Below are 15,318 nucleotides of genomic sequence, written 5' to 3'. Positions count from 1 at the left end.
CATTAGTACCTAAACCAAGTGATAAAAATATTGTTGACTGTAAATGGATTTTTACAATTAAAAACGATGAATTTGGTAGACCTATAAGATATAAGGCCAGACTAGTTGCTCGTGGTTTCAGCCAAAAATATCTTACAGATTATAATGAAACATTTGCACCTGTTGCTCGTATAGCTAGTTTTAGATTTATTATTAGTTTTGCAAATCAATTTAATTTATTAGTCCATCATATGGATGTTAAAACTGCTTTCCTGAATGGAATACTAAAAGAAGAAATTTATATGAAGGTTCCAGAAGGTATTGTTCATAAAGATAATTATGTCTGTAAATTAAATAAAGCCTTATATGGGTTAAAACAGGCAGCTAGATGTTGGTTCCAAACGTTTGAGCAGTCTCTTCTAGAGAGAGATTTTCAAAATTCATCGGTAGATAGGTGTATATATGTTTTAGATAAGGGTGACGTAAATAAAAATATTTATTTGCTTCTATATGTTGATGATTTGGTTTTAGTGTGTGCCAATCTGCATGACATAAATGCATTAAAAGAATATCTCATGAGTAAATTTAAAATGACTGATTTAAATGAAATAAAATTATTTCTTGGCATTAAGATAACAAGATTTAATAATAAAATTACATTAGACCAGAGCGCTTACATTGAAACAATTTTGGACAAGTTTAATATGTCCAATTGTAATCCTATAAGCACACCTTTAGAAAATAAACTTGATTATAAAGCGTTAAATATCGATAGTGAGTTTAATGCTCCTTGTCGCAATTTTATTGGATGTTTAATGTATGTTATGTTGTGTACTCGTCCAGATTTAAGTACGAGCATTAATATATTGAACAGATATAGTAACAAAAATAATAAAGATCTATGGAAGTGCCTAAAAAGAGTATTAAGATACTTAAAAGGCACAATACATTTGAAGTTAACATTTAAAAAATGTAATTACACTAATATTTTAACTGGATATGTAGATTCTGATTGGGGTGGTAGTGATGTCAATGATAGAAAAAGTACAACGGGGTATTTATTTAAAATGTTTGACAGTTGTACTATAACTTGGAATACCAAGCGACAAGTGTCAGTTGCAGTCTCTTCCACTGAGGCTGAGTATATGGCGTTATTTGAGGCTGTAAAAGAAGCTTTATGGCTAAGATCTCTAGCAGTTAGCATAAAAATTGACATTGATAAGCCAATAATTATATTTGAAGACAATAATGGTTGTATTAGTATTGCAAACAACCCTACTAGTCACAAAAGGTCGAAACATATTCATATCAAGTATCATTTTTCTAGAGAACAAGTTGAGAAAAATATAATAAAACTAAATTATATACCCACAGGTGAACAAATAGCGGATGCACTCACGAAGCCGTTACCAGTTGTCACTTTCCAGAAATTCAGAGGCGAAATGAGCGTGGAATAGATGCTTTTGTTTAATTGATTTATATTTAATTGATATTATGTTATTTTTCTTGTTCAATGGTCTGATTAGGTTTTTTCTGGGTTTTTTCCTAATCCTGCGCAACAAATGTTGGACCATTATGAATATTGTAATACTCCCAGAAACACTTGAAAGGAATGCGTTGGTTTTATTTTTGTTTGAATAGTTATTTTAGATCACAAGATCGTAAAGAAGTGATTCATTTTGGTTTCATAATAGATTAATTTTTGAGGGGGGCGTGTTGGAATTTCAATATTAAAGTACAAATAATTAATCTATATTATATTCTATATTTATCTTATTAGAAACCTTCGTGTTTAATATTTATCTATGTCATTTATGTAGTTTATGGTTGTAGGTGACTGTCACGTAAGCCTTTCAAGTGAGAGACGAAAATATAAAATTTAAATATAATTTATTCAGTTTTTGTCTTTAACCTTATTTCCCATATATACCTCATGGTTGCCAATTGTGAATTGAGGCCTATAAGGGCTTGCGAATATTTTCTGATCTTCGCCCCTACTCCTAACCTAAGAGGATTCCTTCTCCTGCCCCTATACTTTCTTCCCCAGATATCCCCTCGCAATTTTCCTCAAGGTCCCTGCAGCCGCTGTGGGATTCCAGTATGACATTCGTATGTTTAAAAGAAACACAACACAACTGTGCAAGTTGTAAACATAACCTCAACATTTAAAAAAAAAAAGTATTATAACCCTCTAACAACATAAAATTAAAGGTAAGAATATCATTTTATTTAAATATACACGAATTTATTACTTTTACTAAGTTTTTTATCAAATACAAAACATATTTAAGGTTATTTATGGCATTAACTGTGCCCCAAAGACAGTGGCGACTGATAAATGTTATTATTATGTTAATTACATATTTTATTCACTGTCATTATTTTAAAGGGTTTTATATTTTGTAAATAACCAAAAATATCTGTGATATTCCGAATTAATTCTTAATTAATTCATAAAATCATTCACACGTTAATACGAAAAAAATGGCGAATTATCAAACAAAACAAAACTGCCGCTCAAAATGATGACAAATCACTTACTTCTTATGCATATCTTCTCCAAATCACTATTTGAAACCACCAACACATTTCACTATAACACTAAATGCATTATTAGCAATTAATAACTTATTTTATTATTAACGTAACACTTCTAACAATTGATATATTACTAACACCAAACATTACAAAACGTGGTTAGAGGCAGTTACCGACTCGCCCAATCTTTATCGTGATAAGCGACTAACTGCTATCACTGATAAGCAATTCGTATTGTATGGCTGCGGTCATGTGTACTTACTCCTATACATAATTGACACATATTGTCAGTTACTCATACACATCGTCACTTGACAGGTAATCATATCTAAGCGACAAATATTTGGAATAGCCAGATTTTTCTGCTTTGTTTGATCTAGGTTTTGTATCTCCTACAGCCGTAGATAAATTATCCCAATCTCAATCTTCAATCCGAGTCCGAGAAAGAACGAATCCAAATAACTCATTTGAAGGTATGTCAAGAAATACTTTGTTCAGATTGGTCCATTTTAGAGATAGATCTAGAAAACGGATTGAGTTCGTTTATTGAAAATGGCGGTTAGACAATTTTAATATCATTAGACTATCCCCCTTATTCATAGACGTTTTTTATCTAAGGACGGAGTAAAGCTGTGATAGCAAGTCTGTTTCTCAGTGCTGACGGCATGACAGCCCTCGCAGTGCGTAGACATAGGGCTAATATTGAGATACAACAATATTACTCAAGCACAAAGGCCCTATGTCTATTTCTCAGTGCCGTTGGGCACATGAGAAACATACTTGTTATCACAGCTTTACTCCGTCCTTAGATAAAAAACGTTTATGAATAAGGGGGTATATCTTTACAACTTAATTATTTTAATCATCATGATTTTTTTTAGTATAACCAAAACTTTAATCGCTCTGCTCAAAGTTTAGTGATTGTCGCTTAGGTATGATTGTCTTTGAAGCGTCGATATTATCAGCTTGTAAATTAATGAAATTAATCAGATAATAAAAACGATTAGAGTATTACTCTACTCTCCGTATACTCTTGTTGTTACATTTGCCTATATTTTTATATGGTTGCGAGACCTGAGTTCTACGATGGCTCCTAAGTAAACTATGGTATCTGAAAAAAAAAGATTTTCACTTTCCTAGCATTTCGTTATTAGGTTCTATTTACTACCAAATCCATTAAAAACTTCATTGTTTTGTATGAAAATCTATTTTTTTCCAGATACGACAGTTTACTTAGCACCCGTCGACTAGTGCAAGGGCTTCAAAACAATCGAAAACTTCAAAATATGAACCTGTCATAGAATTCTCCGCGTAGGTCGGACTGCTCAGACGTTTAACACAAGTCCTGACCCGAATGCAAACAGCACAGTTAGTTAACACCATCAATCAGCGTAAAGTGTCGTACCTCGACCTGATCCTGAGATATTGTACGTACTACCTGCTGAGAACCATCATAGGGAAAATAGCTGGAAAAAGGTGTACGAAGGAAAAAGTCGTAACTTCGCAATATACGGGATTAGACCAGAATAAAAACGATTAAGGAACTATTTCTACTAGTGACAAAGAGAGGTCCAAGGAAAAGACTGCCATCCTTCAAGAATATAGTGGCACAGTAGAATACCCTAACTCCACTTTCAATACGTATAACAAGCAAACAAATTTGATTTTCTTTAATATTTCTGTAACACTAATAAGATAGTGTGACTGATAATAGCCCGGTTCCAAATGGGGGCCCATCATCTATGTTTGTGTCTTCTTTTGTGTTATAATGCAAAAATATCCTAAGATTTCTTATTAGTATTTTTATTTTAATTTTTATAGCATGTAAAATTGCAATTTAACCAACGGTTTTTCTTCATATTTCTTCATGATACGATTTTAAAAAGATTTTATTAAATTAATTAGGCCATCAATTGTTCCGTTACCTTACTCTATTATCACTCTCTTTTACCCTACATTAAATTACAAAGCAACAAAAAACCTGTATAAAAATTGATTCAACTCACGGCTCCGTTCGTGTAAAATTCTTACATATTTGTACTTTTATCGCATAGAAAGCCTACAATATTACCCAGAACATGGTCTACGCGAATGTCAAATTTTATCCGAATTCGTTGTAATTTATACTTCCAAACATCTTAACAAACTAAGAGTAAGAGTTAAAATTTTTATTAATAAATTCATAAATGGTGAAACCACGCTGTATCCGATTTTATTTACAATTCATGCACAAGCATGATCTAGGCATTTATTGGTCCTTAGATTTACCTATCCAAAACAGAGATCAAAATGTCCATCATAGAATGTGGTTTGTCATCTCTACCTACCTTTTAAGCAATAAAAGCGCCATCGTGCTCTTTTAGCGGCCATAGTCCATACATATTTAAAAAGAGAAAACATTTTAAAGGCACACTTTCACTCAAAAGAAATATTAGGCGTTAAGTTTTATGAAAACAAAAACGTTCAGGCTAGAATGATCTCAACGCAAATTCTAAGACAAATTACGTTTACTAAGACATCTATATCTATCATTGTCATCATTATCAGCCGCATATAGTCTACTGCTGAACATAGGACTCCCCCAAAGATTTCCAGACGGACCTGTCGAAAGCGGCCCCCATCCATCTATATCTATACATATTATAAAACAAAGTCCCCAAATGTCTGTACGTGATCGATTTTCTCAAAATCTACTGAACGGATTTTTATACGGTTTTTACTAAAAGATAGTGCAATTCTTGAGGATCGTTGTGGTTAATAGTGCATTATGGTTGTATGTAAATTGACTGAATGTATCTATACATCTTCTAAAACAAAGTCCCCAAAAGCTGTCTGTACGTGATCGATTTTCTCAAAATCTACTATACGGATTTTTGTACGGTATCTACTAAAACATATTGCTATTGTTAAGGAAGGTTTAAGTTACTAGTACACACAGATTTCCACGGACCAAGCCGCGGGCATAGCTAGTTTTTGATATATCTAAGAAATTAATGCTTTACGGCAAAGCAGCCTAAATAAACAATCTAAAATTAAAAGTAAATATACCTACATGGCTATACTACATTTACTCTTTTTATAAACTAAGATTTTGATAGCTTCTAATAAGTATAACTTCGAATGAGTAACATCTACTTTAAGAAAATCTAGTTTGCGATTAAGTTTAGGTTTTTGAAAACCTATTTCTATGATTATGTTTTCATATTTCGTTGCACAAATTTATTATTGCCTAAAGTACTCAATATTAAGCTGTGTCTCTTATTGAAATATTAAATTACACTGTAATAGTCATATGTGACCAATATCAATAATTTTCGAGCGTTATTAAACATTCTGTGTCTGGTTACATCAATTCCATACTAATTCTACTAAATGGTTTTGCTGTACGATCGTCGATTTCCGCTTCCGTTAATATGACATCATCGCTAATTGAAGTGTCAAAATATCAAACTCAACCAAGCGACAATTATTAATATTGCTGTGTTAATACTCAAAAAAAATGTACAACTAATTTTCAAAATGCAAATCCGACTGAAAATAATTATTAACAATTACCTATTTTTCGATTAGGTCGCAAAAGTGTCAGAGGCAAAAAAAATACTCAAACATATATACAACAGTTTTTCTTTTCACTGACGCAAAGTCAAAGTTTAACATAGAACTTAAAATTAATAGTTTAAGACTTGAAAACATCACAAAAGCCTTGAGAATATTTCTCCCAGAGGCACTAAATAAAATATTGGAAGTTGAAATTTGGACACAAATACTAAAGTCATCGTTCATGCACACTTAACTCTCAATATAATGTGAAACAAATAAGAATGCATTAGTTTAATCCTCAATATGTTCGTTACTGCCAAATTATGTTCCCAAAGAGATATTTATGTGGGCAGCATAAATAGCTTTTTGTCGGTTCCTGTATCAGAAGAGGCTAAGGCTTTATTAAAAAAATATTTTGATTTCCATAATGATTTCTTATGTTTACGTGAATGTTAGACATTGAAATTAAACTAATTTTCGGATTCTATCGCGGTGCTGGTATTTTATTTTCTCTGGTATTTTTTTTTTTATATAGCTGACGTGAAACACCGACGCTCGACGAAGTCTGCAGTCGCTGAACACTCTGAGGGAGGCACCAATCATTATCTGCGACTAGACAAGCCACAAATCCTCGCCAAAGAACACCGATTCCTGCCTAGGATGATTCGCGAGGCTATTGAAATTAAAAACATCCAAATTTCAATAGGGAAGATGGTTGGAAGCTTGCACAAGCCTGGGATCCAGTTCTACATTTAATTAAATCGGAACCCAAAAGACCGGCTGCCAGACTTCAAGACACTGTGAGCTCATTCTGCGTAGATCGGACCACCAACAGCTAAAATTTTAAAAAATTTAAAAAAAGTTGTATAATTGTAAAATGTAGGTAGATATTGTAACTTTGACTTTACGGATGAACAACACCTCAGTCCCCCCCGTGACCATGAAGGCTGCAAAGTCTTCGAAACGTCGGGAGAAAATAAAATACCAGCACCGCGATAGAATCCGAAAATTAGTTTAATTTCAATATTTTGATTTCATCAAAATTTTGTAGGCACGGGTAAAAGTGGACGTACGGAGCGACATAGTCGGGAAATAACGACCAAGCTCCTTAAATAAAGTTTAAAAAAAAAGAGATATTTACGAAAGTTAAAATTGAGGAGTTATTTAAAAATAATAAAGGCTTAGTATGTTGCAAACAGCAAAGTGACAATATTTTAGAAACTTACAAACGGTTTACCTAGTCCCAAAAAGGTTAACAGGCCCTCTACTCAGTCAGTATTTAGCAGTTATTTAAGAATTTAGAGGATTAGTTTCACAACACGCAAGTTCAAAACGCCACGACCTTTCCTAGAAAGGGTGCCCAGAGACACAAAGATCAATACTCCATACACAAAGTATATCGCTACACCCTAAAGAGTGCCGAGGGAGACACCCAATCAGTAGTTTCCTAATGCGAACGCTTTAGCGATCGTTAGCAAGCCCGGTCATCAATCACACGTTATCAATTCCATCCACGAAATATGCAGGCATTAACCAATTATAATGGCCCGGTCTAACCTTCACTGTGATACATTAAAAATCCTTTTAGAATCTACATAACTGCCAATATTTAATACAGATTCTGCGTTACGCAAATTATATCTGACAAAAAATGTTCGACGTGTTCTGAATATACCTGCGTAGTTTTAGCAAATAGTACGTTTGTTTTGCGGTTCAGGTTTATGATATTGTTCTGTATTCAAATACATAAAATGGTACAAAATACTGGATTACCAATAACAGATTTGGTTAAATATTGTAATATACTTTTAATGGCCTAAATCAACTCGTTGGCGTAGAGCTTGGGTATATATAGAGATAAGGTAAATAGGTTACTTAGCTGGCCAGTGTGATTAAATTCTTACGCATCCGTTGATAGCACTACGTCACTGATGACGTATGTGACGTTTTAAGTATTTACAAACTGAAATAGATCTTATGAGTAATGAAAGCAGAAAGCTGTTAGGGGTACTTACCAATCATGCGGAGGCTGAGGGCGCCTGCGAGCCTGCATGCAGCAAGGCGGCTCTTGGGGCTCGCAGGGCAGCTGCAGCGCGGGTGGCGGCGGCGGCGGCGGCGTACAGGCAAGGCGCCGCGCCGCCGCCGCACCCACGTACTCCACATAGCGTGCCGGCGGCGGCGAGCCCCCGATATCCTCGCGACAGGCGGGCCCGCAGCACTTGCGCGGCGCCGGAGGCGGCGGCCGGCACGCCAGCCCGCAGTAAACCGGCGGCGGCGGGCGCAACGGCGCCGGCGGCCGTGGCACATACCGCTCGACAGGCACGTGCGCAGCGGGCGGCACATAGCGCGGCCGGCGCGCGCGCTCCGCCTCCGCGCACCGGCGCACCCGCCGCGGTGACGCCGAGAACCGATCGGGCAGCGGCGCGGGCGGCGGCGGGCTGAGCCTCTCCGGCGGCGCCACGCTGAACGCCCCCGCCGTGGGGAAGCGCTCGCACGGGGAGCGCGCGTACTCCTCGGCCATGGCGCGCGGTCAGCCGGGCCCGCCGCCGCCCGCGCTTCCTGCCACCGATGCGCGCACCGCGGCTCACATGCCGCGCGCCCGCTTCGACACTATCACTGGCCGGGCGCTCCGCTCGCTCGCGGCTGCGGCGCTGTGCCGATGTCCGCATTCACTTCGCGAGCGCCATGACGCCACCGGATCGATATCGGCGCGGTGCAGCCTCAGAGGGCGCCCGCCTCGATGTTTCACACGCGACGCATGGCTCGTCGCGCCCGAGCTTTGCTGGCCCCTAGGATCGAGCTTCGACTCTTGGGCGAGGCGAGAGTGCGTCCTCGAGCAAGATGGCCGCTGTCGTCATGTCCGCGTGCGGCGCGCCTGCGCTAATTTTCCTCTATGGTGTGTTTGTTTTCACGAGTTTCTGATTATAAACAGATGGATATGCACTGAACGTTATAACGTATCACCTCTGGGTTCACAATAAACAGTCACTGTGGTGGTGGTGGTCGCGGCGCGGTGGAGACGATGCGGCGGTCGCCGTGGTGGCGAGGGTGACGTGCGTCGGGACGGCGCTCCGTCGCGGGCCAGAAGTGATGCGGAGTGCGCCGGTGCTCGGCGACGTCAGGCCGCTGCGCGTATCGACGCTGCGCCGGCCGCACCGCCGCCACCGCGCAGTCGCCGCCGCTCGCCCGCGCCTGCCTTCACGGCGGACAGACACAAACACCACACTGCCAAACGACCCTCACATATAACTTACTTTTATTCGTAGTATCCTGTTCACACGCTACCCTTTTTGACCCATTGTTATTGAAATAACCTCGTTTCCCAATTTCACTGGAAATTTCAAACTTATCCCTATAAAGAATTCTTTTCGGCGAACTATCGATGTCGCACCGAATAAATCAGAATAAAATAATTCTGAAGGACGTGAGACATCTGAAGGTGAAAACTGAAAGACTATCCGTTTAATAACGCCAGTGGCGTAGCAGAGGTAATTTGATTCAATTTGCGAAACTGATTACGCAGGTATCATTTTGTAAGAGACGACTTTAACAATATGCTTAACAATGTTATCAGCCGGCAAACGATTCGGGCCGTCCTCGGTAAGCAGTAGACCCACTAGCGAAATAGGTTAAGGACTTATTTCGCAGCATTACAGTTTTTAGGGAGCAACTTTTTGCGTTCCCTTTCTATTCATCCATGTGTATTGACCTAATTTGATGTGAGTACATGATAAAAATAGTCGCATCAAGTTTTCATGAAATGAGAAACTACTTAAGGAAATATATGAACGTAGCTTTGTCTTCGGGACAATAGGTCGGATGGAGATCGATCGACAATAAGTGTCGTTATCAAGTTTATGATGTCACCCGCATTTTGTTACGACGCATTTTACAAGACGTGATAGGGAGGAGTATTGCAGCGTTTCTTTAACATCCAAATCAAAATTTATTTTATATCGTTGGGAACGAGATAATAGAACTCTGCAATATATATTATGAAGAAGACAAAAAGCAATTACTTATTAGAACAATGACTGTCTTTACCAAAATTTTGAGGATAGAAAATGAGATAAACCAGAAATATCTTTATACAAAAGTATAAGACAGGCAAGTTTCAAGTTGCTATAGTGGTAAAACTATGCTCTTGATATTAGCATATAGCATGGGTTGACATGCCCGGAACACGTACTACTGTACCACAGAAAATCTTGCTATTACATTCCCTAAAGAGGTGAGGTTTTTAGAAAAGTTATCCCCAAATACCTCCCTATTTCTTTTCCCTTAAGAACTAGCACATCTATAATTTTCTAGTATGATAATGTTTAAATACGATAAAGGTCACATTACATTAAGTGACCCTCATGCTCCTTTCACAGATACCAAGCAAAAAGAGGTACAAAGCACTTCGCGTCACTACGCTGAACTAGTCATACCCGTGAGACGTCGATTGGCGAATTTTTTTTTGTTATACGGTTTAATGACCCCACTGCACCTGATGGTAAGTGGACCCTATCCAAAAAAATATCGACTGACGAGAAATGATTACCCCTAGACAGTCGACATAATTATGCCGGCCTGTTGGAACCGGATGTACACAGGCTTGTACTAATGCGGTACACTTACGTGAGCCACTATGGCGGGTTTTAACACCTTGTTTACGGCAGTCGCTATCCGGGCGTATATATACTCTACCACCAGCGAAGTAAAGTATAATCTATATAAATAAAAAGGGTGTTAGTTACACTATTTATAACTCAAGAATGGATGAACCGATTTGGCTGAAAATTGGTGGAGAGGTAGCTTAGAACCAGGAGACGGACATAGGATTTTTTATCCCGTTCCCACGGGAACGGGACGTGACATAAGACGTGATATAAGAAAGCAAAATTTGGTATGGAGATAGTATAAGACCCTGGGATGATTATAGGCTACTATCCCGGGAAAATATATAGTGGGACTATTATCCCGGAAAACTCCTTCACGCGGGCGAAGCCGCGAGCAAAAGCTAGTTAACAAAAAAAACAACAGACACGGTCTAGGTACAAGTCCGTCATCTGATACAAAGCAAATCGTAATCTTGATCCAAAGGGAACTAGACACTAGCGATGCAAACGCCATGTATAATTCAACGCACGTTTGCATTGAAAGAGATGAAACGTCGCCGCGCCTAGCCCTAACTAATCTACAGTGGGATCAATTGGAGGACACGGGTAATGAAATTTTTAGCATTTGAATATTCTGTTTCTAATACTAACCTCTTAATGATTTATTTTTACATGAATGTTAGACATTGATATAAAACTATATTTCGGATTTTATCGTGGTTTTTTATATTATATTATAATTGTAGGTAAATATTGTGACTGACGTTTTGGATGACCAACACCTCTGTCCGCCATGTGACCACAAAGACGGCAGTCATTCGAAACGTCGAGAGAAAATCATAAAATGAAAACCCCATTTGAAAAATCGCAATAAAATCCGTAAAATAGTTTAATTTCAATATCTAACCTCTTTAATATTTGTCTCCAATTTTCTTTGAGTCGTTACTAATATAAAAAAAAAAATGTTTATACTGATGGCAACAAAGCATTTTTTTATCCCCACACACTTAGGTGAGCCTCTCTTTTTTCAATAAAATATATTTTTTTCAATATCATTTATTAGTATCGTCGGGACTTTATGTGGTTTCAACAAGCTCTTATGGAGTTTCGTTAATCGGAATATTCTGGAAAAACAGCAAAAAAATAACAAGGAGGTTGTATAAGGAAGATAAGCTTTTCGCATTGAACTGTTAATTTTTTTTTATTCAATCACAACTAAGTGACTGTTATATAGGCTGGTAAGCCCAATACCATCATGCTAAAGTATCGAAACGCAAAAATGACTACCTCATGCCAAAAGACATAATCATGCTGCCCTACTGAGCTCCTTTATGCAACCAATTATTAGTTTAAAATGCCAAATTAAAACAAGAATCTACACTAAAATACTATGAAAGCAAATCCATTCTCTATTTTATTTTAATACTGGATAAGAACATAAAAAATTATTGGAACAACAATCAAAGTGCATTTTAAGAGGATAACAATGTAGAAAATAAACAGAATACGGTAATGCTGTCTGAAGTTTGTTCTACAATTATGAAAAGCAACATTACAAGCTTCGTGGAAACTCATTCGGTCGCTATTTGCATAGCCTTTTTATTGGATAGTTAACGGTTTATCGTTTGTGTACTGACAAATAACTTCAAAGTATCAAGCCACAGAAGGAACAGAATAAGTAAGAATGAATGAGTTATAAATAATTATAAGCAGCGATAGCCTAGTTGGGTGTGGAACGGACTGCCAAGACGAATATCCACAGGTTCAAATCCCAAGGGCACACACCTCTGACTTTTCCAAAAATCATGTGTGTATTCTTTGTGAATTTATCGTTCGCTTGAACGGTGAGGGAAAACATCATGAGGAAACCTGCACATCTGAGAAGTTCTCTATAGGAATTTCGAAGGTGTGTGAAGTCTACCAATCCGCACTAGGCCAGCGTGGTGGACTAAGGCCTAATCCCGCTCAGTAGTAGAGGAGGCCCGTGCTCAGCAGTGGACAAGTATATAATACAGGGCTGATATTATTATTAAATAATTATAGAAGAACAAATTGTATTTTTTTCTTTGTAACCCCTTTATTCATAGACGTTTTTTATCTAAGGACGGAGTAAAGCTGTGATAATAATTCTATTTCTGAGTGCTGACGGCATGGCAGCCTCCTCAGTGCGTAGACATAGGGCCGTTGTGATTGGCTAATATTGAGATTCAACAATATTAGCCAATAAGAACGGCCCTATGTCATGCCGTCAGCACTGAGAAACAGACTTGTTATCACAGCTTTACTCCGTCCTTAGATAAACAACGTCTATGAATAAGGAAAATTGTTTATACCGTAAACTGTTTTGAAAAGAGTAACACAGTTTCATGTTCTTTCTTCTCTAGTAAAAATAATTTTCGAAAAGGTGGTAGTTAATATTGACGGAATTTAAATAATGTATAACAATTTACAAGTTCGAATAAACTATTTAATTTCAAAATTGCTACGATCGAAATGTAAGTTGTCCTTGATGTTACATCTTGTAGCGCCCAATAAAATTTATAATGCTTTTTAAATTCTGGATGGCTGCTAATATATTTCAGCAGTTGACGTGCCATCAAGCGAGCGAAATGTTATTTTCTTTCTGTACTAAAACGTAAAACGAAGAAGTCTTTCTCCACTATCTTAAAAAACATATATTTTTTTTATCAAACGTCGACGTACTTATACGACATATAAAATAAGAAATACCACTTATATCTTAATGTACATATGTTTCTGTTACGGAGTCCAGAAGTATTAGTTTGTAACAGAAAGTTTTGCGAAATCAATTAACCCAAATGAGACCACACGTACTCGAAAACTAAGAAGTACATCGACAGCCACACGTGTAGTTGTTTCGATTTCAACCATGTATCATTAATAAATAAAGTTGTAATTGACTGCCAATGGCGTAGTTGTATTACAGTATGACTGTCGGGTCCTCTCGGGTTCAATCACTGCGTCGGGTAAAGTAATATTAGGTTTTTGTTCTTAAGTCCAGAGTCTAGAATTTGTGCCCAATATGGCAATAGGCTCTCCCATATCTTGGACGGAATTACAATGGAAAGTGGGTGCAACAGTTCCGTCTCTGAATACCCCTTCGGGGATAATAGGCATGAGTGTGTTATGTTGTGATTTAAAGTTATTTTCTAAATGTTTAACTAATTTAGTATACATATTGCTTTATCGTTATTATGAACTGATTTGTTCTTGCGGCACCGAAAGTGTGAATAGCTTTTGCTAGAATAAGTATCTCGCTTCTAACGGCAATATGTGTTTATTAATCGTTGATGATTATTGCTTTACTAGATAGCAAAACTGTTTCATTAAGGCATTCTTAAAAAAAATAAAAAAATAACTGATAAAAAAAATCAAAAAATCACTGACTTAATTGCTCTTTTTAGTCACTCCCTTTATTTTTCACAATTTTTTGCCTGTGGCTACGTCTACGTTTAAAAGTTATGAAGCCTTCCTATTGGTGAAAATATTTTCAAAATCGGTTTAATAATAGTTTCTGAAATTAGCGCGTTCAAACGAACAAACTCTTCAGCTTTATATTTTAGTATAGTTTCCTTTATTTCAACGTACAGACACACGGGGTTCTGGGGGTCTACTTCGAAAAACGAAATCCGTAGTTTCGGATGAGAGATCGGACATTTTGTTACTACGAAGTGTTACCGATCCGATGACGGATTCGATGACGGATCCGATCGGTTCATCGCAATATTTCAGACATGGAATTTGTAACAACTTATACCACCCCTTTTTAAAACCATCTGCGAGGATAAAGTTCCATTACTTTCTCCAAAAAAATATATGGGCAATTGATCTTACCACTAAGGTAAGCTAGAGAACGGTAACGGATCCGAAGTAATTTGATGGTAAAGTTAAATCCGAAGTTCGTTGTTTCTTCGTTTCGGACCGACGTTTTGACCTTCATTTTTCGAAGTAGACCCTCTGCTTTTATATTATTTATATAGATTACAGTAATTATAGTGTTACGTCTTAGAGAGCCTAAACAAATTAAATTGTTCACTTACGATGCCCGACAATGTATGAGTTAATAACATGTTTCAAAATCCGTATGGTATTCATTGTCAGAGAATATTCGCCACACACCAATTTATTATAACTTTATCATTAATGTTTAACAACATTTCGGACGTCCACGAAGTTGTAATTTTAAATCAGATGCCTACGCAAATAAATTCCCGAATAAATTTTCCAGATTTCAGGAGTTAGGACTTATAATTAGCATTCTATAATACCCTTTCAGTAGTAGAAGAAGCCCGTGCCCAGCAGTGGGACAGTATATAATACAGGGCTGATATTATTATTTATTATATTCAATAATTTCAACATACAATAGGTAATTCTGACCATTTTGTAGACGTACTGCTTTCTTTTAAGCAACTAAATAGATCGCTTTAGTGATTCTTGTACCGTAAGCAACCGAAGCCGCGGCCAAAGCTAGTTTATGGATAATAATAGCTAGTAGAGAAAGGAGATGAGTTTTGCAATAAAAATATATTGCACCACAATTTATGTGCGTATACCACGATTTGCATTTGAAGTTTATGCAGAGAGCTTGTACAATTTTAGCCAAATTGTTTCTGTGACATATAAAATGTATGTT

At 37.3% G+C, this 15,318-nt stretch overlaps 1 protein-coding gene across 1 annotated transcript in view; it reads right to left on the bottom strand.

Moving 5' to 3' along the window:
- Positions 1–8,578, bottom strand: part of LOC119189104 (leucine-rich repeat extensin-like protein 3) — a 158,011-nt gene extending 149,433 nt beyond the window's left edge. The window contains exon 1 of the mRNA XM_037437928.1: positions 8,073–8,578. Coding sequence (XP_037293825.1) covers positions 8,073–8,578 — 506 coding nt within the window. The remainder of the gene's footprint in view (positions 1–8,072) is intronic.
- Between the last annotated feature and the right edge of the window lie 6,740 nt (positions 8,579–15,318).

The sequence above is a fragment of the Manduca sexta genome, chromosome 12 (assembly GCF_014839805.1).
Source record: "Manduca sexta isolate Smith_Timp_Sample1 chromosome 12, JHU_Msex_v1.0, whole genome shotgun sequence".
NCBI classification, from domain to species: Eukaryota; Metazoa; Arthropoda; class Insecta; order Lepidoptera; family Sphingidae; genus Manduca; species Manduca sexta.
This window is presented reverse-complemented; position numbering and strand designations above follow the sequence as displayed.